This window comes from Diospyros lotus, unplaced genomic scaffold, assembly GCF_014633365.1.
Source record: "Diospyros lotus cultivar Yz01 unplaced genomic scaffold, ASM1463336v1 superscaf1, whole genome shotgun sequence".
Taxonomy (NCBI): Eukaryota; Viridiplantae; Streptophyta; class Magnoliopsida; order Ericales; family Ebenaceae; genus Diospyros; species Diospyros lotus.
In genome coordinates this window covers 428,904-456,569 of record NW_026267104.1, presented here as the reverse complement: position 1 = coordinate 456,569, position 27,666 = coordinate 428,904, and the positions used below count along the sequence as shown (strand labels likewise).

Sequence of the window (27,666 nt, the reverse complement as noted above, 5' to 3'; positions counted from 1 at the left end):
AGAAGTCTTTTAAGTGTAATTAAAATAAGAAAAAATTTAAATAATCACAAAAAAATATAAAAATATAGAGACAACAATATAAATTTAAGTGGCAAAAGCATTCGTATTAGTTTAGTAGATCTCCATAGTTTTTTTTATTAGGTTTTGTATGATTTAATTTTTATAATTTTATTTACTAAAAGTAAGATAGACGTGTGTTAATATACTAGATAACACATTATAACATGAGTGTTATAAAAATATCACAAATAAAAATTTAAATAATATTTTATTAAATTGAGTTTCGAGTCTAAAAGCAGATAAATAAATTAATAGAATTACTATTAAAGCTTAAGAAAAAGTATTATTAATCCTATAAACATCACTTCAAGTAAAGAACAAATACAAGGTCAGATTACGTGGACAAGGATGAGGAAGAAGAATAGGATGCAAGAACAAGGGCATTGATCCAAACCCAAACCGATCTCACTCTCATTCCCCTTCCTATTTAACCGACTCTCACAAGCAGGGATAAAATTATAAACTTGGTATGCTACTATTTAAGGGGTCCGTAATAGTGAATGTTAATTTACCCAAGTGATTTGACTGAACCAACTCTGTAGGTAGAATTAGCACATGCTTTGGATAAGTTTAATCCCTACTCAGAAGAATATGAGATATAGAATTGTTTTCCAGTACAGCGATCGTCCATTCAAAACTGGGAGAGAGCTGCAGAATGGAGGAATTGGAATGTGACCTGTGCTGTGCTGTGCTGTGTATCCATCATCATCAAGAAGTTTCTTCACCATGGCATAGCTCCCTTCACAAGGAATCGTCTCTGTAACCTGCAACACGTCAAAGCCACCATTGTAGAAGACATCACATTTAAGTGGGCAATGGAGGGGGGGGGGGGGGGGGGGAATGGGGATTACCCCCACTCGGCTGATACAATCGGTACACCATTATCCTTATGCATATATGTGCATGAATGTATATGTACATGTTTTCGGTGCAAATAAAAAAAAAAAAAAAATCACTTGACGTGCGAATTTTGAATTGGTAATTCGATCTCCCTCTTTTGAGCTAAAATATTTTGAGTCGCTCTACAGGGCCCGACGGACCTACCAAGCGACTCATAAAAAAGGGGCAAAAAGACAATTTTGCCCCCACTTGCTTTGCAAATTTGCAAAGCGAGCCATTGCCCCCCTCTATGCGTCTCCCTTACCATGGCCGTCGTCTCGTTGCCATCGTCTTGCCTCACCTCTGTTGCCTCTCTGCCATCACCGCGCCAACAGTCGATGCAGCAACTGTTGGCAAGTCGAGGCGAGGCGGCGCAGCAATAGCAGAGAGGCGATGAAGGCGAGACAAGGCGGCGACCATAGCAGGGGAGACGCAGAGCAAGGGGCAAATCCATGGGAGAAGGGAGAGAGCAAAGCATGGGGGCAAAATCGTCTTTTTGCCCCCTTTCGATAATCGTATCAGTAAATCCGTCAGGCTTTTTAGCATTTTCCAAATATTTACCATGTTTTTGGTAATTCAAACAAACACAGAGCCTTACTGACCCAAGTCAATTCAAAAAGTATTTCAAGAAGTCAGCTATTTTGTTATATAAAGATACTAGCGTATGTCTAAATAATATTAAGATTAAAATATAATTATAATTTATATGTATTACATTAAAATTTATAAAAAACATGTATTAAATGTACAAACCTCAAATAAAAACCAAACATATAAAATTTATAATGTTTATCAATATTACGAATCAAAATATAAAAATAAATAAAAAAAATTATAAACATTAAACAAAAAAAACAGAAATTAAAGTTATTATATACTTGTTAAAGTTTTATAATAAAAAAAATTATTAAATCTATATAATAAATCACATCAATAAATGATCTACCAGTATTCTAGTTTATATTCTACAATTAAATACCGGCTTGTATTATACAATTAAATACAAACTTGTATTATACAATTCTAAACTAAAGTTAAATATCAAATAATGCACAACAGCCAGTACTCTACAATGTAAAAGAAATTAAAATTAAAATACACATTAATTAGTGCTACTGACATCAAATTATAACTACATAAGAAAAATAAATATTATATTGTCATACACCAAAATAAATGAGTTAATACTTTACACACCTATATATATACACACAAACAAACCGTATATCTATATACACACACCTATGCATCTATATACACACATGGCTACGCCGATGGCAGCCGCTGCCATGGGGCACAAACATCAACGGAGGGGAACCCCGGTTTGGGGTCGAAGAACCTTGGGTTCCCGACCGTGAGTGGTCAGGAACCCTTGTATTCCCGAACCTTGGGTTCCTGACTGTTGGTAACTTACAGTGTTGATGTTTTTTTAAAAAATAATTATACATATTTAAAAAAGAGGTTTCTTTTAAAAAAGGTCCATCACATTTACCCTCTCCTTACCCTCCTAGATAAGGCAACACCAATTTTAACAGAGTTCCTCATCTTTAGAAATCCAAGCAATGATGCCTTACCCTCCTAGATAACAACACCAATTTCAACAGAGTTCCTCATTTTCAGAAATTTAAGTATTGATGTAGCACCAAGAGAACCACAAATGAAAGAAAAGAACTAAATAAACAAAAAAAACCAAAAACCGAATACGATTTAGAAACACACAGACACACACGCACACATATATAAATGAAAACTACATATATTTACATATATCCACAAACTGAGGAGACAAAGTACAGTTAAGTGAAGAAATCAAAAGAAAAATTCTCCTCACCCCAAGCGTTCACTTTCTCCTCCAATCACAAAAAGAACACAATTCATCAATGAAAGATTCTAACTGTTAATTCACCCTCAATTCCAAAGAACTGAATATCATCTGTTTTGTAAATTATAAAGAAATAAAGGAACATTAATCAAGCTCGTATGCATCGTCCAAAATTATACTTTTTGGTTAATTTTAGCTATAAAGCTCATTAGTTCGCTCCTGAAAGGATTCCAAAGCAATGGAAGATTCTCATCAAATCAAATAAACACAACATCAACCTCACATTCTCAAAATTTCATTGGCACCAAATGTGCCAAAAAAGAAAAGGCAAATCGATCAACAAATTCTTTCATCCAAACAAAGGAAAAAAGAAAATCCCAAATTTTAAAATTTCATAGATTGAAATACAAACATAATGCACAAAATACACAAAATGACTACAGAATGTACATAAACGCACACACACAAAATGACTACAAAATACATAAATACACACACAAAATGACTACAAAATACACATATATACATACACACACAAAATACATAAATACACACACAAAATGCAGTTACACACACAAAATGACTACAAAATATACATACACACGCACACACACAAAAATACATATATACATACACACGCACGCACACAAAATACACACACATATACAAGTGGAGGCGATGGAGCTAGAGGCGGCGATGGAGCTTGAGGCGATGGAGAGCTTCAGGCGAGTCAGCTGCGATGGAGAGCTTCAAGTGGGCTGTGCGTGGATGGGGGGGAAGAGGGAGAGGCAACGACAGCCGGTGGGGCGACACGGGGGCCGGCTACGACGTGGGTGGGTGGGAGGGAGAGAGAGATGCAGTGAGTAAGGGAGGCGGGTGGGTGGGAGAAAGAGAGAGACAGTGAGTAAGAGAGAGTCGCAGAGGGAGAGAGAGAGGGGGGGGGAGTGACTGGGCGGAAAATAATTTAATCTCAGCCATTCATCTGAAACATTGAATCTCAGCTATTGAAATGTAGACATTTTCAAAAACCTATGTGTCTTATTATATAGATTTCTAGATGTTAAAGTCAACACATGTGATTCATTTCAAGGAACAATTCTTCCTAGGATGAGACATGAAAAATTCTGGAAAGCATATAATACATAGATTTTTTAGGGCTTGGCAATAATCACAGCTATAAACTCATAGGAAAAAGTTATCTACAAAGAAAAGCTCAAAAACAAGTTCAAATTCAACACCAATTGTCAATTGTGCTAAGTGATTAGGGAATAGAAGATAACTAATTAGATAAACATTAACATCTTAAAGTGGATGACCTCCAATACTTCAGAAAATAATAGCAATGCATGGATAGTAGATCTACTTAAAGTAGATCTTTTAGAATAGATAATATGGCCAGAAGCATCTAGTGCCTAAGCCCATGGTACGAAACACTCTCAGCTGATAGGACGGGTAGATCAGGTAAAAGGCAGAGACTATAAATTTCAGCACATTAAGATTGCCCTCTGCTTGAAGACCAAAACCACACATTCCACAGGTAATACGAGCTTCTACATGCAAGTTGTTCACAATCTTTTTTAAAAAAAGCATCTTTGATAAGAGATTAGCACAAGTAATTAGCTTCAAAGAGGTATTAATGGAATGATGGTGTGAAATTTAGTATATTCTAACATGTCAAACCCATCCAGAGTGCAAGCATTTATTATGAACAATTGGCAACCCATAGATGTAAATTAATGAAGAATGCCCTGCTGTTGCGTCATAGTGCTCGGTATCCAAAGCACAAAGTGGCAACCAAACAACCTTCCACCCTCATACGGTCACTCATACCCAAGGCCAAGGGGGGGTTCCACTCGAAGAGTACTGGGCTTGAATATACTAAATCCCTGTATGAAGCTGGACGGAACGTCTCAAGTATACAAGGATGATCTATGAGCCCCATAGATAACTACTTGGGGTAGCCCTTTGGGTGAATTAGCAAGATTGTTACTTAAGGTACTCATGTGGACCAACACATGACATGGGCAATAGCACATCACACTGTACAAGTAGGTATCTAATATGCTTCAAGACACAGTTAGCCAAGAAATGAGTATATTTTTTGTCAATTCAAATGAAGGCCGTTCAAAACTCATCTATGCATGCATCACAAATAATTTGGAGAAATTGAGGTGGGGGAGGCGATTACCTTTTCAGTGAAAGAAATATCATGATATCACAGAACATGAAAAATGATTATCCAGAAAGTAAATCACATGCCTTATTACTGTAGTTGGTGCGTCAAGAACCCGTTCACTATAGAAGCATCCAAGTTCCATCCCCTGCACAGAAAAATCAGTCAACACCGAAACTAGTAACATGCCAGTTGAAGATAACTTCTTCACAATAGATTACTTTAATTACCTCTCTGCAGCTTCTTTTTTCATTTCCTCGATATCATTTTCAATTTTAGCACAGGCCTCTTGGATTTGTATATTTTTCTCACAGAGCTCCTTCCATTGTGTGGATAAAGCATTAAGCTCATATGCAGTGTTTTGCTGATCAATAAAAGAAACAAATGTATATTGATCAAGAAATGCAGACAATGCACAGAAATATAACATAGGTGTGACTCAAAAAGTATAAATCACCTGATGATATTTCCTTTCACGATTAACAACTTCTATCTTTTCATTAAGTTCCAAAGCTTGTGCTTGCATTCTGTAGGAAAACAGTGCAAGAACTTAGATGATGCTGCATTAACTACAAAAGTGGAATGTAGGTCATGTTGGGCCGGCCTGGCACAGACCAAGATTAGGCACACAAAAATGTGTGCTGGGCCTGTTCATGACAAGAACTAGGCTGGCTGACATTTTCAATATTCCTGGTCAGCACGGCCATTGGTCCCTAGCAAAATAAGCTGTGTTGACACATAAGCCAGCAAATTTGATTTTGTATATCTTAATTTATAAAATATAATAAATTGTAACTTCATATTATTATAAAATCCCTGCCACCAGCCACTTCTAATTCTCCCACCAAAACACTCTGGTGGTGCTTCGTTCTTCTTCCTCCTTTTTTCCTTCACAAAACCTAGATTTAGGTTCCTACCTTGATTTGGGTCCATCTGCTTGTTCTTCTTTCTCTTTCAGTTTTCATTTTTTCTTCACCAACCCCAGAACCCATATCTCTAGTTTTGCCAACCCTAGGAACCCAATTGAAAAAGACAGAAGGAAAAAGAAGAAAAAGCCAATGGGGTGACCAGAGGGGTTCTTGACACAGAAATAGGACTTCCTAACAGCAATGACTGGTGGAACCTTTATGATAATTGTAATTTATAAATGAAAAGAAAACAAAATAAAATGGGTCATCCCATGTGCTGGCCACAATCCTTGCTAGTGATCAAGGTCTGTCTACACTGGCTCACACTTTTTGTGAGCCTCATTGGAGACCATGCAGGCACAACTAGAGAACTTCATAAGCATATAGTAGTTCATAATGGAATTCACCAGATGCGAATTTTGGTCCATCAGATGGTTTAACAAATCAATACAAGAGGCAATTATGCCTCTTGGAATAGATTGGTCATACCTGGATAAGAATGCCTCCAATCGTTGGTTGTATAATTTCGAGATGTCAGCACCATGTCTTGACATTAAGTCCAGATTTTCTATCCTACAACATTAACCATTCATGTTCAGAAATAGACCATATTTAAGGAGGAAAAGCAACACTAGAGGAAGACCACATGACAATCGAAAGTCAGTCAGTCATATAAGAGATGAGACACAAGCAATGCTCTATCCTTAGACTTTAATATTTCACATTTCATTGAGACTAAAAATTGTGTTAAACACCACCTTGTAAAACCTTCTCCATTAACAGAACAAAATTACACTCAAGTAGAGCTTCATGTGTTCAGAATGCAAGTTAACAGGTTCATTATACCAAAAGTAAGTCATCGAAGTTTGGGAATTACATAAACTAACACCAAAGACCAATACGGACAACTCTTTTAATGCAATCCAGAGAAGTTTTTCCTAGAAAGTTCCTCAAGAATACCAGAAGCAACTATAGAGGAAGTGATCCTTCAGATAATCATAAATCATATTACCTGATGACTTGATGCTGTAGCAGACGTTGAGCTTTCTGCAGTGCCTGCTTCCAAGCAGTTTCATCATTCCGTTTGTTCACAGAAGGTGTTTCAAGACCATATCGTGACATATCAAGTGGCACTGGAGGCTTCCCAGCTCTGATCCGTTCATATTCTCTGGCAAGCATTGGATGATTCTGAAATATAAATTCTAAAATTAGGAATTTCACAACATGGTCTTCACATCTATATTTATAGATTTTGTAAATTCCATAGTTATAGATTCTGAAATATAAATTCCATCAGATTCAATCAAAGTACCGCCCATAGTAATAGATATTGTACCAGTTGGTGCATACCAAAACAGTGAAAATCTGATATGAAATTTTCACCATTCCATTCAAGTTCAAATACCGGTCGGTACTTGGTACCAAATTGTACCGGCTAGAATTACCATGATATTAGTTGTAAGACCATCTCCAACCCAAAACTTCAAAATGGTGTAATTTTTGCACTAAAATGATGCAACTTTCACACTATCCTATCAAGTCATTTCCAACCCATTACACTAAAATTTACACCAAATGAATAGTGTTATTTCTATTTCCTTATTTCTTTAATTCATAATAATTAATTTATTTCAATTTACACCAAATGAATAGTGTTATTGTTTATGTTGTTCTTAACTTTTTAAGTTTATGAAATAATTTATTTTATGTTGTTAAATAATTATATTTTTTTTTACTTAATTTTAATTTATTATGTTGTTAAAAATAATAGTCAAATTAAATACACAAATTAAAATCAAAATCAATAATTATACATATTAAAACAAAATTAAGAGAGGATATAATAGGGATAATATTTTTTACATGGAAATGAGAGGGGCAATTTGGCCATAATTTTCCACAGCATTTATGCCGTGGATGAACAGTAGGATGCCACCAAAATGGTGTGATGTTTTGCCGTCTCCATTGGAGATGGCCTAAATGACACTGGCATCTTTGAGATGCAAGGTGTCATGCCCCATCAGAAAATAGTGCACACTCCTGCAATCCTCCTCTGAGACATCACAAGGGAGTGTTATATCAGTGTCTAGAATTCTCATAACAATTGGGCCTGATGTGCAAATTTCCTGTTAAGATGCTGCCAGGATTGATCTCCAATACACTTTAACCATCTAGATTCCTTTGTAGACCTGGTCTTTAACACCCTTGTAGAAGCCAAGCTCTTTTTACTCTTTTGGACCTGAGTACACTTTTATTCACATTTCCACTTGAATTACTCAAAGTATTAACACTAGTTGCACAACAAAATAGCATGGTTTGGCAGGAAATTTGACGCATTTAAGCAAAAATCAACTGAATGTCACTAGTGCTTTAGCAATGTATTGATATTTGAACATGGAAAAGCAATGATTATACGGGAAAGAGACAGAAAATCAGAATGTAAAGAATGAACAAATTTAAGTGCATTATCCATCTGCTTATATCCAAGACAGGAGAGCAATTAAAAATAACTATCATCCTTTTTTCCTATCCATGTGAGTCGCCAAGAAAATGAACATAACATATTTAGGTACTGCTTGGAGTGAATATAACATGTTTTAAAAAACTATAAACTAATACTCGATCTAGTAATTTTGAAACAACTGAAACCTCAGCGTATCTTATCAACACGTAATTGAATTGTTTTTATATTATTTATACCATGCTAAACTATTTGATATCTAAAATGTCTTGGAACCACGCAGAAAGCATGGTATAATTTTGTACTTTTCTACATTTGAAGCTAGAAATTGTCTTCAAAAAAATAGAAAAGTTCACATTTGACATTACATGTATTTTCAAGAGGAAAACACATTATCAAGTCCAAAAATGCCTAAATTTTTCGAAACAAAAATGATTTTTCAAAATGTGCATTAGCAAAATTTTTACCTTCACGAGAGACAGAAATCAATCAGGAGCGAAGCAATATATTGTGACAATCAAAATTCAAGACAAGGAGCAAGGCATAACGCTAGACTTAAAACGGAAGTACGGAATCAATGCTATTTGTACTTCAACCAAATGTAGCCAAATGCTGAGCTCAGTGACGGCAAACTGTAAGTAAAACCCTAGAATTTCACTTTCAGAAAGAGAACCTGGAAATCCAATTTGGGAAGAGGAGGGAGGTCCTTCAGGAAATCCGCGGGTTTCTTAGAGCTACGACGCATTTCATCCTCGACCAATCGGTCAACCTCCGCCTTCATCTTGGGGTCGGCGTAGTCGTCGTCGATGTAGGGCAACGAGTCGATGATTTCAGCCCCGGTGGACCAACTCGACAGCGAAGAGGCTTGGTTGGACGGTGGAGCTTCCAGCATCAAAATCTCCACGCTACTGGCGCTACTAGGCATCGCCATTGTTGCTCGCTGCTACCTCCCTCTCCCTCTCTCTGTACCGCGCAGCGTTTGGATGTGAAGTAATTTTGGGCTGGAGACTAGAGGAAACCGCGAAATAATTAAGTGTGCCGTGACTGCCCACAAAACGATGGCTCCGCTGTAACTTGCTCGGCCCAATTGACTGGCTCGGCCCAATATGTTCAAATAGGCATTCCCTTGTATTCTTTTTCCTACATCTAAATCAGTATTTGTATAATATATTTTATTTGTCTCCCAATTTCCAATGGATACTCGTAATATTTTAATCTGTACAAGCAATAATAAATATATATTTACACCATTTTTGCAACTCAGTAGAACAAGAGTAACTCTAAAAAGTATTATCTCTAGAGCATTATAATTAATTTATTGACTAAAAATATCATCGTCAATTTTCTTGAAATCTATAAAAAAGAGAACAATCAAAGGGCACGTAAATACCTGTTTCATTTACTCTCACTTACGATAAGTACTTAAAATAATAATTTTTAATAATTAAGATACTGAATGTTGACATTTTGCACTTCAAGAACTAAACGTTATTTTTTTTTAATTATTGAGGAATTGTCGTATATATTAAGTCTTATAAATAATATTTATCATATTTATAGAACTCTTGAAAGAGTTTTTAAATGTTGGAATTATCTTGTTTACGCTTTATTTAGGAATTTCTTGATCGAGTAGGAAAAAAATTACATATTTTTAGTTCAAAAAATTATTTTAGTCTTTTCAACTTTTTTAATCTTGGAGTTTTGTCTATGACGTAATAAAGATAATGCTAACCATTTGTATTTCTTAATGTCTTGATATGTGATTTTAAGTGTAATAATTTTACAGGGAAATTATAACGAACATTTGGGAATATTATTTTAATTAGATGGTTCCTAATAAGAGATTTTTTTTAAATATTTTAAAAATTCTAACGAAATAAAACAAAATTCAATGAATTACGTGTATTTAAAGTCAAATTTGAGGGTAAAATTGATATAATTATATAGCAATAGCACCACAAAGAGCGAGTGAATTGAATGATTAAAATTTTACTTAACTTTGAAAATCTTTTACTAGAAATGAAATTTTAGTGAGTTAAAAAAAAATATGAAATCTCAAAATCAATACTTAAACAATGTAAAGCAAGAGATATAAAAGTCACAAGAATTTATAGTGGTTTGACTAAACTAAGTCTAATTCACTACTTTAGTTCTTCACTAAGAATTTTCAAATCAATCCACTAAAACATTTTATTATCACACTCGGTAGGCCCTTTAATATAAATGGCTAGAAATTACAAATCTCTTATTTATACAAGTAAACCTTCTATCTTACAAGGTAAGAAAATACATGAGTTGAACAAAAGATAAAATCTAATAATAGACACTCTTAGTTATAATGATTTCTCAAAGTAAACATAAGACTTGAAATCAAATGATACAAGTATAAAGTCTTTTGAGAGAAAAATAAAATACAGGCAATTTTGAGAAGTATGAATATAATATGTAATCTCAAGTCAACTTACTCCAATTCATTAATCTTTTTTAAGTGTTTCATTGAATTATATTTATAGGCATCTCAAGGGTTTCAAAAGAAACTAGCTATTTATACCTATTGAACTTACAAAATTAGCTGTTAAAGACAAAAATGATCGACAACTTATAAGAATTGATCAGTCGCATATAAGAAAAGGCCAACTAGAAATTGATTTCTGAGAGCGAAAGTCAACTTCTAAGGGCAATAGTCGATTTTTGAGAGTGGAAGTTGACTTCTACATAACACACTCTCAAGTAGGTCAACTTTGGCTTTGCCATAGTCGATCGGCATCATTAGGAGTTGACTTTTCATGACTGAAAGTCAACTCTTGGTCCAAAAATAGTCGATTGAACGCAAAAAGATATCAACAATTTTGCCTATACAAAATAAGAAAATTGCTACAATTTCAAACACATTTAAAACTATTATTGATATAACATTTTAATCAAATAAAAATATAATTTTTCAAATGTCATTAAGAAAATTTATCACAAGATCGATTTTTAGTATAGGATGAAACTAATGTTCATGATTGATACTTATAAAACTTATAAAATGATTTTAGAGCATTAAGAGATAATCATTTACAATTATTTTTATCATCAAAACAATGTAACATGCAAAATAATACAAATTACATTTTTATTTTACATTCATTGTCAAATTTCAGTATAGTGTGGACTGTGGAACAACAATTCATCTAAGCATCAATACACAATGCTTTCATAAACAAATAAATTAAAAAACCAAACTTTTGGAATTGGCATTTACAAAGAGCTTTCAAAATTGGAAATTGATATTGTTAAACACAATAATGAATTTATTATTAGAAATGTCGTTAAGTTATTTGGATTTTACAAGAAAAAAAACGATCAGAGAGCGTAAGACAGTCTCTGCATAAACACTTTGATACTTTAGTTTGACACTGAAGACTTGAATGTCGTATTAAAATCAATATCAGAGACGTACCTTTTTTTGAAATGAAGGCTCATCTAATTATAGAAAAATATGAAGTTTTCCAAGATTTATTAAAATCAAGATTCTTCTAGATAATGTCTTTTTTAATATTAGAGATCCACTAAGATTAAGATTTTTAGAGATAATATCTATTCTTTTCATAGAACTCTAGAAGAGATTTTTGAATGTCAAAATTATCCTATTTGAGCTTTGTTTAGAGATTATCCTAATGAAGAAAAAATTTACATAGCTTACAGTAGTCTTTGAAGGGTTTATGTCCCCTAGTATGGGTCTCCCAACTTCACAATCTTTGGAGACTAGTAAGTCTCCTAGCCTCCGGCCACCCATTTCTGGGACAATCTCCATGGGATCGGAAAAGTGTATTCTCAGTCTCCGAGAGACCGTTTTCTCTCAGAGTCTGATGATTTCATTTTTTATTATTAGCCCCCAAAAGTTGCTTGACTTTTTTGAATTTTTTCCTATATAACACACGGATAAAACTATTTACACAGAAGATGGTGTACAGAAAGCTTTACAGAATAATAAAATAACCAAATTACCCCTTTGATAATTTACCCAAAACTCTCTCTCTCTCTCTCTCGCCCTCGTCGCTTGCCGACGACCGCCGCCCTCTGCACCTCGGTTGGTTTGGGTGGTCGCCGGTTGTTGGAGGTTGCAGCGATGAGGCGACAAGGGGCTGAGGCTAGGTGCAGTGGCAAGGCGGTGAGGTTGCATGGGCAAGAGGAGTTGAGGCGACAGTGAGATTGCAGGCAAGGGCAAGGCGAGCGAGGAGATGGAAAGAAAGGGGGTGAACAAATTGTGATATTTTGATGTCAAAATATCAAAATATATCGCGTCTATAAAAGGTTATGTGAATCGCTTCTGTACAAATAGCTAGATCCATAACACACACACATATATATATATATACACACACAAAAGCCCCAGATTGCTGCTAGTATTGGATAAGAGTGTTGATAGGCAGCATGGTAGCTTGGATTAAGTTTGGGGAATCGGCTGGCATTGATATTTAATTTTTCATGACTATTTCGGTTCTTTCAGCTCTTTCCAACGTAGAAAATTGCATTTGCATGTCGGTGGCTGGCTGACAGACTGGTGTCTTCTATTGTCCCCCTCTTCCAACCATGGCTTTCCCAGCACAACTGAGGATTGTCTGTAAATGCCCATTAATTTAAAGATCAGACGTCCCAGAACATTCTGATCTAAGGATCCCATCAACGACAATAATAATAATTATAATAATAATACATTGAAGTTACAGAATTATCCCATGCTATTCGATCCGATCAATAAATTTTATCCAAATTATAAGGCACCTAACTATCACCATTTTTTCTTAGGATCATTGTCATTGTACAGTTCTTCACCGCTCGTGTTTTCAATTTTGATAAAAGAAACAAATTACAGGTGGAGATTTTGTAATTAAATTCATAATTTATTTGTGTGAATTTCAAAATATCATAATTCAATCACTTAACGTGTTACACACACGAGGGCATCACCATTCTTTCTTGTTCGATAATTATAAGAAACTAGTACTTTCAGTCAGTTTAAAGCTATATATTTGATGGCTCTCCCATGAGATCGAAGTCAAAGTTGATGGAGGCCCGCGCGCCACCATCCGAGCTAGCTTGGGGTGTGATGTGATCATATATATATATATATATATATTATATAGACACAGCTCTTGCACTTAAATACTACAATATATCAGATCAGTTATATATAAATTGTCATCATCTATATATCATCAATTGTTCTAATAGTACTTGTACTACTAGTAATGTATTATTAAATGAGATCGAGAATAATTAATTAATTAATTAATAAATAAGGTACGTAAGTAAGTAGTCGACAGCTAAAGTAAAACAAAAATGACAATCAGTGGGGTGGGGGCTGTATTTCTTCTTCGTGTATGCAGCGACACATTGCGCAAATTATTAATTAATTAATGCACCGTCTCCGTCTGTACGTACGTCGTAAAAGATTGAGAAATTAAAATTCATGTAACGACGTAACGTAAGCTAAAAGGGTCTTCGTTTAGCTTACGTGTATGTATGTATATATATATATATATAGTTGCTGATAATTTTCCCCTTGTTTTGTTTCTGGTAGCGTGAGGATGACATCTGCAGCTAGAGACAAGAAAGCAAAGTTTCCCTCCAAACCATGCGAGAAATATGGGGCGGTTACTGACTTTGCATGCCCATCAAAGCAGGCAGCTTCTTCCTCAATTCTTTCATCCGCATCTCTCTCTCTCTCTCTCTCTCTCTCTCTCTCTCTGGTTTAGGGATAACTAGTTAATTACAGGGAGGAAGGAAGCTCTTCAGTCTAACCAAGACGGGTCTGGGACTGATCTCTGCTGCTGAATCGTTGGTTCATGAACATATCAAACTAATCAAATTCGAACGGATATGTTTCTGATCGAAGGAAGCAGGAGCCGAGTTTGGTTATGGCTGTCTTTTCTTGGACTGAAGGGTTTCCTTCTCTCTCTCTCTCTCTCTCTCTAACAGTACTGTAAGATCTTAATCTTCAAGAGTTGGATCCGCATGTTAGATGCAAGAAGACAGGGTGAACTGAAAGCTTTCGTTTTCAATTCAACGGAGCCTAATTGGGCTAACCCTAGCTAGATTGGCAGCGGCAGCATCCAGAGAAGCCTGAAAAGCGTGAGATTAATTGGTAAGCAAACTTAATCTCTGTGATTCATAATTTCAAGAACTAATTAAGAGTTTACAATCGCAGTTTCAAATTACGAAGATCCTATCGTTTCTTTGACTTCTTTTTCGGATGAATCTTTTGTTCAATTTTGCATGATTGATTCTAAGGTTGAGATCGATGATGAAATGTGATAAGTAATCGCAGGTAGATCTTATACACAACGGAACGGAGCTAATGAAGCTGTCTTGGTGTGGCTTCTAACTAACAAAACCTTTTTAAATGTTCCAAGTATATATCTAGTGTGTGGTAATTTTAATTGGGAAGATTATAAGTTGAGCCTTGAATTATCTAAAATTTTTCTTTTTTCTCTTTTGCTAGGTAAAAACCATGCATATAATTCCCCCAATTCAAAATAATAATAATAATAATAATAATAATAGTATTATAATAAAATTAAACTTTAATATTGTCAAATTGTTAACCTTTTTTTTTTTTTGTGATAACTCAAAAAATTCTCGATTATAGACAATTTTGATCTAGATCGTCCAACTCTCTTTAAAACAAACTCATAATCCATCTCTTTTCAAATAATTGTTAAAATAAATATAGATAATTATTCAGTATCACATAAAAACAAAATCAAACTTCATTTTGTGTTAAAATTAAGTTATCTAACTTTGCTTCACTTTCTAATCAAGTCCTCTACTTTCATTTTTATTATTATTTAAATCCTAAAATTCGTTGAAATGCATCATTGAGGTCCAATTAGTAATCTTTATTGAGCTTGTGTGTGTGTGTGTCTCTCTCTCTCTCTCACTATATATATATATATATGCATGTATGTATGTATTTAGGAATACTTTTACTTCAAAAATGTGAAAAAAAAAATTATTTGCCTTCACATCATCACACTTTGTAACATTTGTGTGAGTAAAAATATCACAACTAAGTATTTAAATAACATTTTTAAAAATTTAATGCATGAGCGTCCATGATGGGTGTTAACTATAAAACTCACCCAGGATTCCTTAGAATTGAGTGTTGTAAAAGGCATATCAACTACTTAGGCTGAAGGGATACGCCTCACAGCTTCAATGTTCCTTCATATTACAAATTCAAATGGGAAGGTGTTTCAATGAATCTGCCCAAGCCAGGGCCCTGCTACTAAGTCAGAAGCAGCAGCATCATATGATTGATTGGTACAATATACGATGACGAGTTAATCAACAAGCCAAGAGCCCCAAACATGAGAACACAATTTCACCCAGAAAATTCCAAGCAAAGCAAGACATGCTAATTTTACAGTATGATTCTGAATGAACGGCCCTACTAAGGATCCACACAATCTTCTAAATCCATGCCTCAATTGAAGCTACAAATGTTCATGAAATAACAATCTATCCTGTTGAGCTACGAAGCCGATGGGTTTGCGTAAAGAAGAGTGAAAAATTGTTCGATTTCACCTAAGTTTTGGATAATCTGAATAAACCTGTTCTTGCTTGGTTCTTCAAGCAGCAGAGGGCTAATATGTGCAACTTGAGGTAGAAGTTTGGCCAACGGCAACCCTGACAACAAATTGCCGCCTCCGACTTGAGCCTTGATATCTTCCATTAGAGCATCCACCAGAGTTTTTAACGACACGTCAACAATATTCGCAAACTCAGCACTGAAAAATATCAACAGACCGGAAGACACAGATTTAGTCACCTGTGATGTACAGAGTTCTCACACATTTTCAGACCAAGGCACAATGATTGGTAAGGTTCATTTAGGAGGAACCAGAACATGTCAAATTAACCTAAATACAGAAATATCCCAAGCTTAAACATGAAAAAGTGCACTCTTTACTTGTGATACCCTACAACGGGGAAGGGGTGGGGACGGGTGCAAGAATGGGGGGAGTCCCCGTCCAAAGCCTCCCCCCCTTGCCATCTCACCTCCCCCTAAGTATTAAATAACTCCATTTCATTGAATTAATTTTTTATCAGGATGGACATGTTTGCCCCTCGTCTCTCTCTCTTCACTAACTCTCCTCCCTCTCATTCATCTTCTCTCTCTATTAAATATTGGGATAAAATAGTCTCTCTCTCTCTCTCTCTCTCACAGTTAATGTGAAGCTATACCTCATTGAAGATTTGCTATACTAATCATGGAATAGGATTAATTTAAGTTTATACCTCTTTGAAACTTAGGATACCAAACATAGGATAGGATTAGTTTTAGACTGATCACTATTTTATTCCATGCTTAACTTTATCCCAGCAATAGTTTTCTTTTTTCATTGGGAATCAGGAACAACAACCAACAAAGAGATTGATATTAATGAAGAAAAATAGAAGAAAAAAAAAAAAAGATTTGAGATAAGTGATTGATGAAAAATTGAAGTTCTTAAACAATATTGTGGTAAGTATAAGGTACAGGAAAAAAATCTCTATCTTCTTTTTTATATATTAGCAATCATTATGTTATAATTAAATTTGGTTTTTGGGATAAATAATGTTAATAAATTATCATTCTGTGAGCAAGTAATTAATTGATAGTCTTTGAATTACATTTATAGTGAAGCTAAATTTATTTTTTAATAGGTTGTACTTATGGACAAGTTTTTTAAGAGAAAAATAACATTAGATTGACAATCATCTCACCAAGAATCTGATGCCAAGAAGACGGTCAAATTCTTCAAGAAAAATACTGAACTGAGATAAATTTACAAGAGCTTCCTGTGGATCTTGTAATAAGGATTAAAATTTCAAATTATCATCCAAATGAGCAAGACAAATTATATAAAGCATACTTAGAAAAAGTACAAAATGTTAATAATGAATTTTTTTTCATTACCTTCTAATTTTTTTTATTTTAGCTATTGAATTAAATGTATATGTGTTAGATACTCTACTAAAATAATTTGCCCCCACGAAGTCCAGGTCCTAGATCTGCCACTGGGCAGTTCCAAAGAATAGGTCTGTACTGTGTCTACTGCTCCTAGCACTCTCACTTAATAAGTCCTCTTATCGGTTTCTGTTTTCCACATTATATAAATCTGATGTAGGATAGAGTTGATAAATAGGCAGTCTGTTTCAATTGCAGCACACATTAGAGATGTTGGTTAACCAGACTCAGCACATTGTGGTTGTATGCCAGTTTAACTATATCAAGTTAACTCACATGGTTCATTTAGCAGGGTCTTAACAGATATCTTAGCTAAGCCTAATGTTCTCAACTATTGGAACTGAAAAAAAATGATGGTACCTGGATACCACTGCATAGGCCTCCTCCATGAGTTGATCAAATTTGGTAACATCAGGAATATCTCTACCATCTCTATCTGAGGATGGGACAAGCTTGTTGAATCTATCATCCTCTGGCATTAAATAACACAACCAGTGATGAGGGCCTCCCATACCCATGAATACGTCCAATATTTCAACAATGGTTTCACGAAGAACAGAAGCGTTAAATACATCTTTCAACTGGTTTCTGCAAAATGAAAAGTTCATCATTTTTTCTTTTTCTTTTTTTTTTTGAAGACCAAAGACATCTGAAAAAATCCTATGCAGAAATGAATATAACACAACAAAATCTTCCAGGACTACTCCCAACAGATCTTAGTTAAATTTGTCATCACAACCATTAGATGTTTTGCTGAGGGTCCTTGAAACTCATTTTTCCCAAAATTACTCCCTTAGTAGGCATAGATCAAATAACTCAGGAACCAGCACAAAGGCAAGTGATTCTCTGCGGCAGTGTGGCACATGCCCAAGTTATGACAATTGGTCTCTTCTTAGATCCCATAAAGCAGGGACCTTGAGCAGTGGGAACTAACTTTAGTTATTTCTGGAGGACAAGATCACAAGCATGCATGTAGTATGGTGTGCTAAACTGCCACTAGCCAGAGTGGCACAAATAATTGTGGCTAGTCCCACCAATGCATCCTAGGAGCATCGGGAAGACACTAGGTGATGCAGGACAGAAAGAAGCTTTTGCAGAAATTAGGAGATGAGAGAGAAGATGAGGGAGGGAGGAAGAGCCTAGAGAGAGAATTCAGCAGAGGGAGAAAATCATCAAATTTTTACTTGAAATCAACATCTCCTGACTACGTCACTAGTGCCTATTTATATGTTAAAATTCAACCATAAAACATAAACTCTAAGTTATAATTGTCTGAACAAATATATTAAAAATAAAATCTAAATTACAATATCCAAATTAAAATAAACCAAATTTCCTATCACCGGCTTTCATTACACAGCTTCCAAACGCCAATGTTTGTATGATATCTAACCTCATTATAATTTCTAGGTATCTTGGCCCCATGGGCATAATTGGATTAAGGCCATTCTGCAACTTCTGCTGCTTCTCAATTACAGAGTTTTTGAGATGCTACCGTTTTATTTTTTCATTTTTTAGGATGTCAAACTTACACTGTAATTTGTTGGTCTCATGCCCATTTGGGCGTTCACCACATTAAGAGGTTCCCTCGTGTAAAAATCAACTAGTTCTGTGCTGGAAACTACAGAAAGAACTCCTTTGACACTTCCAAAAAAAGGGCATCCCCAGTATGAGAGCCTCCCCACTTTTTGCAAGGGTTAAAGTGAGGGTTGTATCTGTGTGCAGCCTTCCCCTTGCTTATTTACAAAGAGGCTAATTTCTATAATTTGAATCTTGCAGTTGCTACCAAGACTTGCCCTCTTCTGATAACACCCCCCCCCCCCCCCCCCCACCCTTCCCCCCCCAAAAAAAAAAACCAAAAACAGAAAAGGAAAAATGGAGGGGAGGGGGGCGCTCTTTTGATAATAAGGTTATGGGTACATGCCACATTTACAGGTCTTACCCCTTGAGGACCTCAGATGCTGCAGCCTGCATGTTAGAGATCAAATCAGGCATGCCACAGTTTGCAAGAAAGTCAGCAGTTGCAAGAAACTTCTGCTGGTCATTAATGAGATCAACTTCCTCCTGTAAAAGAAAGAATAAAAAGGGAATGATTTTGGATGAGAAACAGAACATTAAGCCAAGGGAAGCATGTTAGAAGGTACAATGGTACACATAATTATTCTTACTACCATCCAGAGGACGAGAGAATGAAGTTAAAAGAGGAAAGCTAGTCTTACAAGCAGAATAGAACTTCCAAGAGCACGTGCGGTGTCGATATATAAATGTCTCCCTAATATGTTGACTTGAACTCTAACATATAAGTTAACCATAGTCATTGCCCAGAGAGACAACACCGTTCTCGTAAAACCTGCAAACAAGAAAAAAAAAAATGTAATCTGGCACAAGGTAAACCCAATTATGATGATTTACTCTTAAAATATAGACCATACAAGAAAAGAAGGTAGAATCAACAAATTCATACTTAGAATTTTTAGTCTATCCCATAGCTCAAGTTTTTCAGAATTTGTCAGGGTGTTGGGTTGACCCTTCGCTCTTCTTAGCCTCTCTGTCAAGTGCGAAAGATCTAGCTCTTCTGCCACTCGGCTACTTAAGCAGTGCATAGAATAAGGCAACGTTGTTGTATCTGCTATTCGTTGAATATTCGCAAAAAGCGCTTGCATTCTTTTAATACCAGTGATAAATAACAGAAATCAGTACTCAATTACATCCACCACGAGACATAATTTACACTCATGACCAAAATAAAATAACAAAATAGAGCTATCTTTTAGTTCTTAACTGGGTTTTAATGAGTTCATCATTTTCCCGCTCGCTGGCCAGTTTTCTCTCCAGATCAGATAGTCTGCGCTGATGAACATCGTAAAGCTTGTACAGAAGATACCCACTTCCTAAAATTCCAGCAGTAAGGTAAATCTTCCTCTTATGCCTTCTCCAAAACTCCCTGGTACACCAAAATGGAAACGTCCTTAAATCAACTTTTGCTTGGAAACAGAATATCCAGATGAAATATAATCTATTCTCTTTCTTTTTCCCCCCATTTGGTGCAAGAAAATACAGCCAATTCAACAGTAAGAAAAATACTGCCTCAATAAATGCTCAATCATGTAAACACATAAACATGTAAAAACCAGACATAAGCAATAAGCAATTGAGGATAAACATCCTGTTAGACCTCGTAATAACTGCATGAAAACAAGTTATATTCAACCATAAAAAAAGCCGCTCCATGAAATGCCCATCACGTATATGGGGAGTCATAAATAACCGGTAACAGATAAACAATTGAGGTACAAAAACAGTGAGTTATGACTCCAAGCACATGAAAGTAAAAACCAATTCACTCGCATAAAAGAGGGAAAAAGAACACTTCCAAGAAATGCCGAATCATATGTACTGGAAAATATGGAGAACTGGGTTTCCACAATTCCCAATCTACGTTTATGCTTGAAAAAACGATACAAAACCCATTCGAGCACCTGCTCACCAAAGTGCACTAAATTCAACAAATACAGGATGGTGAATCCGGAATTAAAGAGAAAGGAGTAACCAACCACATTCAATCTCTCTTCGTATTCGGCGTCCACTGATCCTTTTGCTTTCCCACCGGCCTCAACGGCGGCCGGACAATCCGCCTCTCCTTCTCAAACAACTTCTCTCTAGAATCAAGGATTAACCGGCGAAAGAGAGTTGGGGGAATGATCGTCACCGAGCTATGGCTGGTTCGAACTTCGAGTAGCTCACCCACGGCCAAAACCTAAGGCCTTGCTTCTTGGCGTGGGGAGAGCTGTACGTCCTTAGGGCCTGTTTGGTGGAAAAGAATGAAATGTCCCTTTAAACTTGACATTTCATTTCTCCACCGTATATTACAAACTCTTAATTATTTTCTTTTTTGGTAAATTGCACTAATTGCCCCTAGGGAAAGCCTAACGACAGATCGCCAATCTATTTTCAAAAATTATAGTTAGCACTCTTTAAGGTAAAAATCTCGTAAAAATTATATTTTGTCGACAGTTATATATTTATCATTAGATTTTTGAAAATACCCTAATACCCTTGACTTAAATTCTTTTCTTCATCTTTCTTGGCTCTTTTATCTTTTTATTTGACAATCTTTATTTCTTATCTCTTTCTTTTATAAATCTTATTTTGTTGTGATAATGACTATTTTTTAATGTTTTCTTTCTTACTACTTATCCTTACAATGGGAATGGCATAATGATTTTAATTACTTACAAAGATTTTACTAAAGTTGGGGTTATTAGAGTTTAATTCCTTTACTATTGTAGTAGAAAAAGAAATTTGATATAAAGAAACATATAAAAAAAAATCAAATTTATGATAATGCCAATGAGCTTAATAGAAATTGATTAAAAAATTACTATTTTGTAATTATAAATTGGTTTGCAAAACTCATCACATAACATAGGTCTATCTTGACACTAAATATCTTAATTTTTATTAGATAAAACTTTAATCTCTAGTCATTTATAGATATGATTTTGACATTCTAGAACTAAAAATTATGGGTGTAAGTGAACTAATTAAACTTGGGATGACTGTCCTTGCGCGATTTCCGCCGTTCGTAATAGAAGAGATAAATCACAAGTATGAAACTTTATTTCACTACACAGAATAAGAATCGAACTCACGATTCACCGATATAAACTCAGTATATCGTTTGCTTGACCACTCAACTTTTGCTCGGAGACGTGAACTAATTGAACTTGGTTCAATGATAAGTCAACAACTCGTATCGGAAGTTAACAACAACCAAAACTTTTTTTATGTTTTGTTTTCTAATTTTTCATTTCTTTATAAGTTTTTTTATTTGTAGAAATATATATAAGAATATTTATATTTATAAAATAAATGTTAAATTATATTTTTTGTGGTTATACATGGATTTGTTGTAACATATTATTTATATATAATTATAAATTTTGAATTAAGACGTTTAATGATCAATTTAAAATCAATTTGGAACCACGGGTTAATGGCGCAGGGGTTCTAATGTAATTTACAAAAATAGAAGAATAGTCCCTGCAAGCATGCCTTACTAAAGGGACGATGAGTGTAATTTACTATTTTTCTCCATCTATATATTAGGTTAATTATAAAAAAAAGTAGACTTTACCCGATCTTTAAACCATCTTATGCTTCCATCAAATTTCCTATTGAAGTATGATGTTTCAATAATCCCCTAATAGATTTAATTAATTAATTAATTTTTGTGTGGGTCAATTAGGCAACATCTAAAACTATTGAACACTGAGTCTTACAAGAGCACTCCAAGTTAAGTGAAAACACAAATAAGTGACAAGTAAATATTTATTAAAATTACTATATTAAAAATCTAATTAAACTCCAATAAAATTTAAAACCCACTAATTTTTCCAGCCTAAGATGAAGATCTATTACAAATATTATATAAATATTTCAAAATGCTGCAATTCATTAGTCTCAGAACACAAGAACATAAAATATTTCTGAAAATTCCATTTAAATCTGGACAATTCAATAATTTTTCAAACTGGGTGCTTTGCTGGGCCATATGATCATTAACTTCTTCGGCAAAATAAAATTTCATCTTCATAATGTTGTATGAGAAGATCTTTTATTTTATTTTACCTAAAGAAAGAAAGAAGACAACTGTTCATGGATATGGCCAAACCATAAAATGTTTTCTAGGGAGCTTTTAGGTACACAATGGTATCAATAAAGAGTGTGTTTGATAATATTTAATTTAAAAGAAAAGTATTTTTTAATTTACATAAAAAATAAAAACCCTCTCTCCTAAATGAATTTTTTTATAGAAAAAAAGTAAAAAATATATTATAATGATTATACCATGAAATTTAATTTTATACAAATTATAATACATCAAATACTAAAGATGAAATTCAAAATGTGATTTACAAAAAAAAAAAAAAAAAAAATTCAAAATGTGATTTTTTTATATATTTTTCATACTATCAAACACATCCTAAAAGTCATAAAAAGAAAACCAAGAGATATGCAGTCCACAGAAACACCATTCTCCATAAAATCTTCAGTAATTTTCCAGGAGAAAGAAATATGAACCAAAACCATGGCATATATGCACTGTGAAACCCCCCCCCCCCCAAAAAAAAAAAAAAAAACTTCATGGGGTACCTACTTTCCATTAAAAAAACATAAAACATGTTTCGGAACAATGCCCTGATGATGTCATAGTTTTTCCCAGGGAAATGGTATTCTAACCTTAGTGCTGATATTTCATAAATACTTATTAATTTATGTTATACCATGTAAATTCACAAAAACATTCAGAAAATTTTATTGACAGCCCGAAAAATTACTCTTCACAGCTCGCGTCCTATCAAATTTTTAAAAAATTTTAAAGTATTTATTTTACCCCACAACCAACCCTCTCCTCCCATCATCTTTCATCGCCGACTATCTTTTTTTCTCTCCTGCATTATATACACACAAACACATACATATAAATATATATACACACGACCATGCAACCAGCGCGCGCGCACACATATATATATATACACACAAAGCGCGACCATGATAGTCGCAACCATGCAACCAGCAAACGCACGCACGCGCACACACATAAACCAACAAGCGTGCGCGCGCGCACACATATATATATATATACACAGTATGGCCACGATCATGGCAACCGCGGCCATGCAACCCAACACACACATATATATATACACACCTATATATATATATACACACACAAAAGCATGGCCGCAGCCATGAAAACCTCCACACTGCAAGGTGCGGAGATTGTTGAAATCCCCGCACCTCACGGTGCGGGGGTTGCTGAAACCTCCGCACCGCAAGGTGCGGAGGTTTTCATGGCCACGACCATGCTTTTGTGTGTGTATATATATACGTGTGTGTGCTGGGTTGCATGGTCATGGCTGCCATGGCCACGACCATGCTGTGTGTGTATATATATATGTGTGTGTACGCGCGCGCTTGTTGGTTGCATGACTGCGGCTATGCTCTCTCAAGTGTATATAAATATGTGTGTGTGCGCTAGTTGCATGGCTGCTTGTATATATATTTATATGTATGTGTTTGTGTGTGTATATAATTCGAGAGAGAAAAAGAGATGCGAGACGATAGCCGGCGATGAAAGGTGATTGAAGGAGAGGGTTGGCTGTGGGGTAAAATAGATACTTTAAAATTTTTAGAAAATTTGATGAGACGTGGGCTATGAAAAGTAATTTTTCGGGCTGCCAATAAAATTTCCCAAAACATCAAAATATAAAATATCGATCAAACTGATTACACTTTGTTAAATAACATATCTGTTTTGAGAACAAGTTTCCAAACCTCCTGACTGCCAACAGCCTAACTATTTTGCCAACAGACTTGCTCCCCTGGCAACAAGGTTCCACTTGAATCAATGCAAGGGGGTCCCCCTACTAACCATCTATAACTATAAATAAAACACACCACCATCAACAGGACAACAAGATCAAATCAAAACTCAAATATCAGAAGAAAACCTTACCTTGAATTCATAGTCAAAACCAAATTCAACAGCTAACATAATATTAAAAACAAAAATAAAAAAGCCTCAATGCCATGAAGCATAGAGAATACAAAAGTCCTCCAAAATTTGGGCAGAAACCTGACTGATTTGACATAATGTGATGACATGGACTGGATAATTCATGGTCTAAACCAAGCATTCTAATAACGACCAATACCCCAAACTCTGATTACACCATCTGTATATCCGCTGAATAGCGTGCTTCCATCAAAACTCCAGTTCAAACTTGTGCAGTATATAACCTGCAAACACAATAAGGACTTTTCAACGTAAGTTGAAGGCACAACCACCGGTTCTCATTACTTCTTCGTTCTCGTGGCGGATAACAGAGCAATGAACAAAAATAAAGAAAATCAAAAGGAAACAGAGTGGTTTATACTCCATATACAGCATAGTGGCAGCTGCAAAGCAGTGGTAGAACATACATGCAAGAACAGCTTTAAGACACCTATAAGATATAATTTTATAGCAACAATCTACCCTCATCTCAAGGTAAAAGAATGAGGCAAGTAAGATCATATACAAAAGGGATCTAGCTAAAGAACGACAAGACTAAAACCATATACCAAATGGACCGACCAAGCTCCTACTCAATATGTTCAGAATACACAAACTGGGCTCCATCAGCAACAGCTAACATCAAAGACTTGAGCTACTTCTTACACGGATGATACTAAAAAGACATAGATTGAAACATTTAAACTTAGGAAAGGCAAATGGAAAAATTGGAATGAATATACGCAGCTAAATTCCATACAGTTACCCATCAAAATGAAGAAAATAAAATATCACAACACACAAACTTGTTCAAAAGCTATTCTAGTTACTAAACACATGGATATCAGTCTAGAACTAGTTAACAAAAACAATAAATTTTTATTAATGATAAGGAAACAAAGTGACCAAAAAAGGGAAGAAAAAATAATAATAGAACCAATGCTTGCATAACTATTCTGAACTTAAACTTGCACCTGGCGTTTCACAAAGCGGCACAAGATAAATACCAACAAAACAAAAAACTTGGCAACAATTGCTGAATAATCACATCAGATACTAGAATAACGTGCGCAACCGTATAATCAAGAGTTAGAATAACGCGACAAGATAAGCATGTTTTCGCTCCATATAACGGCAAACGCACTAGTAAAAACATTAAAATAACAAGAAATGTCAACCCAATCGAAATGAATGCAAAAATAACGAAGAAACTGAACCTTAGTTTTGACAGAGGATTGGGTAGTGCCACCCTCGTTCATTTCAGCCTCCTGCTTGGGATCAATCCTGAGATCCACAACAATGCTCTTGCTCTCCAAGTCCCAGATCTTAATGCTGGCCTCAGTCGCCGCGCAGAGCCAGTACCTATTGGGACTGAAGCACAGAGAATGAATGATAGACCCAGCATCAAGAGAGTAAAGCCGCTTGCCCTCCGCCAAGTCCCACAGCAAGATTACCCCATCTTTCCCTCCACTTGCGCACAGCGACCCGTCTGGCGACACCGCCACCGTGTTGACATAGCCAGAGTGGCCAGCCAGAGTCGATCTCAGCTTGCAATTAGTCAAATTCCAGATCTTAACAGTCTTGTCCCAAGAAGAGGACACAATTGTCGGCTGAATATTATTGGGGCTAAACCTGACGCAACTGACCCAATCCGAATGTGCGTCACCGTCCTGGATAGTGTACTTGCACTCACCGAGAGTGTTCCACAGCTTGATGCTTCGGTCTCTGGAAGCTGAGACGATTTGGCGATTGTCGATCGAAAAGGCGACGGAGAGAACGTCCTTGGTATGGCCGGTAAAGCGGCGGGCGGTGGTGCCAGCTGCCAGATCCCAAAGCCGGAGCTCGCTGTCCCAGGAGCCGGAGAGCGCGAACTGGCCGTCGGACGAGAGGACCACGTCCTGGACGAAGTGCGAGTGGCCGGTAAGGCGGCGGCGAGGCACGCCGTAGAGGCGGTCCTCCTTGGTGAGGTGCCAGACAATGAGGGACTTGTCGCGGGACGCCGAGACGATCATGTCGGAGTTGTCGATCGGAGAGGCGATCGCCGTCACCCAGTCAGAGTGAGCCCTCATCGTCCCCCGAAGCACCAGAGTTTCGGCCATTTTCTCTCGCTTTCTCGCTAGGGTTTGGGGCTGAACGACGGAGGCTAAGAGTGGGAGGAAGCTATAAATATATGTGTATATATAATATAGGTGGCTTTGTGTGAATTAGGGTTTGCGATCTGGACCGACCCAAATGCTGAATGGAAACCGAACGGGTGGGTTTATACTAGGGGCGGGTTGTCGGGTCCGGCTCAGAATATTTGTTTTGGAAAAAAATTATCACCTTTATTAATTTATTATTTAGGTAGTGAATTTTGCTTCTTCTCTTCTTCTTGTTTTTTATGAGCATAGATATATTATCGAATTTTTAAATCCAAATCTTTGATTTCAAATTTTTTTTAAATCTCAAATGACAAATAAAAAATTATAACATATATATTAACTTTTAAAAGAAATAATTACAAACTTATCATTTCATTAATTACAAAAAATACACTTAACCAATATATTTACTAAATTGTACTTTAATATACTTATTTATTATAAATGTTAACAAAAATTATTTATTATAAATAGTCATAAAACTCTTTTTCTTAATACAATTTATAATGTAAATATAATCTATTCGATATCTCACATCTCTATTATAAAAGAAATATTTTATATTTTTTTATAATCCATTTGATATCTCATATCTCTATTATAGAAGAAAATATTTTATATTTTTTTAGAACATTAACATAATATTCTAAATTAATT

General features: G+C 35.4%; 3 protein-coding genes and 1 long non-coding RNA gene across 4 annotated transcripts; 1 reads left to right on the top strand and 3 right to left on the bottom strand.

Moving 5' to 3' along the window:
• Positions 1 to 300: 300 nt before the first annotated feature.
• On the bottom strand, positions 301 to 9,315 carry LOC127793266 (pre-mRNA-splicing factor SPF27 homolog). The gene is made up of 7 exons (XM_052324100.1): positions 8,977 to 9,315; positions 6,855 to 7,030; positions 6,332 to 6,415; positions 5,392 to 5,461; positions 5,165 to 5,298; positions 5,021 to 5,082; positions 301 to 824 (listed from the first exon to the last, which is right to left on the bottom strand). The coding sequence occupies exons 1-6, from the start codon at positions 9,232 to 9,234 to the stop codon at positions 5,025 to 5,027; spliced, it is 780 nt and encodes a 259-aa protein (XP_052180060.1). The 5' UTR covers positions 9,235 to 9,315; the 3' UTR covers positions 301 to 824; positions 5,021 to 5,024.
• A 4,545-nt stretch (positions 9,316 to 13,860) lies between these two features.
• Positions 13,861 to 14,665, top strand: LOC127793109 (uncharacterized). Its single transcript, XR_008021271.1, has 2 exons — positions 13,861 to 14,436; positions 14,620 to 14,665. It is a non-coding gene; the product is annotated as an uncharacterized LOC127793109 (long non-coding RNA).
• Positions 14,666 to 15,662: 997 nt separating this feature from the next.
• LOC127793277 (peroxisome biogenesis protein 3-2) lies at positions 15,663 to 21,133 on the bottom strand. Its single transcript, XM_052324139.1, has 7 exons — positions 20,859 to 21,133; positions 20,087 to 20,248; positions 19,769 to 19,968; positions 19,524 to 19,654; positions 19,247 to 19,368; positions 17,665 to 17,892; positions 15,663 to 16,081 (listed from the first exon to the last, which is right to left on the bottom strand). The coding sequence occupies exons 1-7, from the start codon at positions 20,861 to 20,863 to the stop codon at positions 15,826 to 15,828; spliced, it is 1,104 nt and encodes a 367-aa protein (XP_052180099.1). The 5' UTR covers positions 20,864 to 21,133; the 3' UTR covers positions 15,663 to 15,825.
• A 3,677-nt stretch (positions 21,134 to 24,810) lies between these two features.
• On the bottom strand, positions 24,811 to 27,030 carry LOC127793219 (guanine nucleotide-binding protein subunit beta-like protein). Its single transcript, XM_052324023.1, has 2 exons — positions 26,086 to 27,030; positions 24,811 to 25,113 (listed from the first exon to the last, which is right to left on the bottom strand). The coding sequence occupies exons 1-2, from the start codon at positions 26,965 to 26,967 to the stop codon at positions 25,012 to 25,014; spliced, it is 984 nt and encodes a 327-aa protein (XP_052179983.1). The 5' UTR covers positions 26,968 to 27,030; the 3' UTR covers positions 24,811 to 25,011.
• Positions 27,031 to 27,666: the final 636 nt, after the last annotated feature.

What these genes read in the sequence shown, in the direction of transcription:
- LOC127793266 (XM_052324100.1), bottom strand. Translation starts at nt 9,234, where the DNA reads ATGGCGATGCCTAGTAGCGCCAGTAGCGTGGAGATTTTGATGCTGGAA. An exon ending in TTCCCAAATTGGATTTCCAG is followed by an intron (nt 7,031 to 8,976) that starts GTTCTCTTTCTG and finishes TTTATATTTCAG; the next exon opens with AATCATCCAATGCTTGCCAG. An exon ending in CTACAGCATCAAGTCATCAG is followed by an intron (nt 6,416 to 6,854) that starts GTAATATGATTT and finishes TTAATGTTGTAG; the next exon opens with GATAGAAAATCTGGACTTAA.
- LOC127793277 (XM_052324139.1), bottom strand. An exon ending in GGATAGACTAAAAATTCTAA is followed by an intron (nt 19,655 to 19,768) that starts GTATGAATTTGT and finishes TCTTGTTTGCAG; the next exon opens with GTTTTACGAGAACGGTGTTG. An exon ending in TTGGAAGTTCTATTCTGCTT is followed by an intron (nt 19,369 to 19,523) that starts GTAAGACTAGCT and finishes TTTCTTTTACAG; the next exon opens with GAGGAAGTTGATCTCATTAA.
- LOC127793219 (XM_052324023.1), bottom strand. Translation starts at nt 26,967, where the DNA reads ATGGCCGAAACTCTGGTGCTTCGGGGGACGATGAGGGCTCACTCTGAC. An exon ending in AATCCTCTGTCAAAACTAAG is followed by an intron (nt 25,114 to 26,085) that starts GTTCAGTTTCTT and finishes TTGTGTTTGCAG; the next exon opens with GTTATATACTGCACAAGTTT.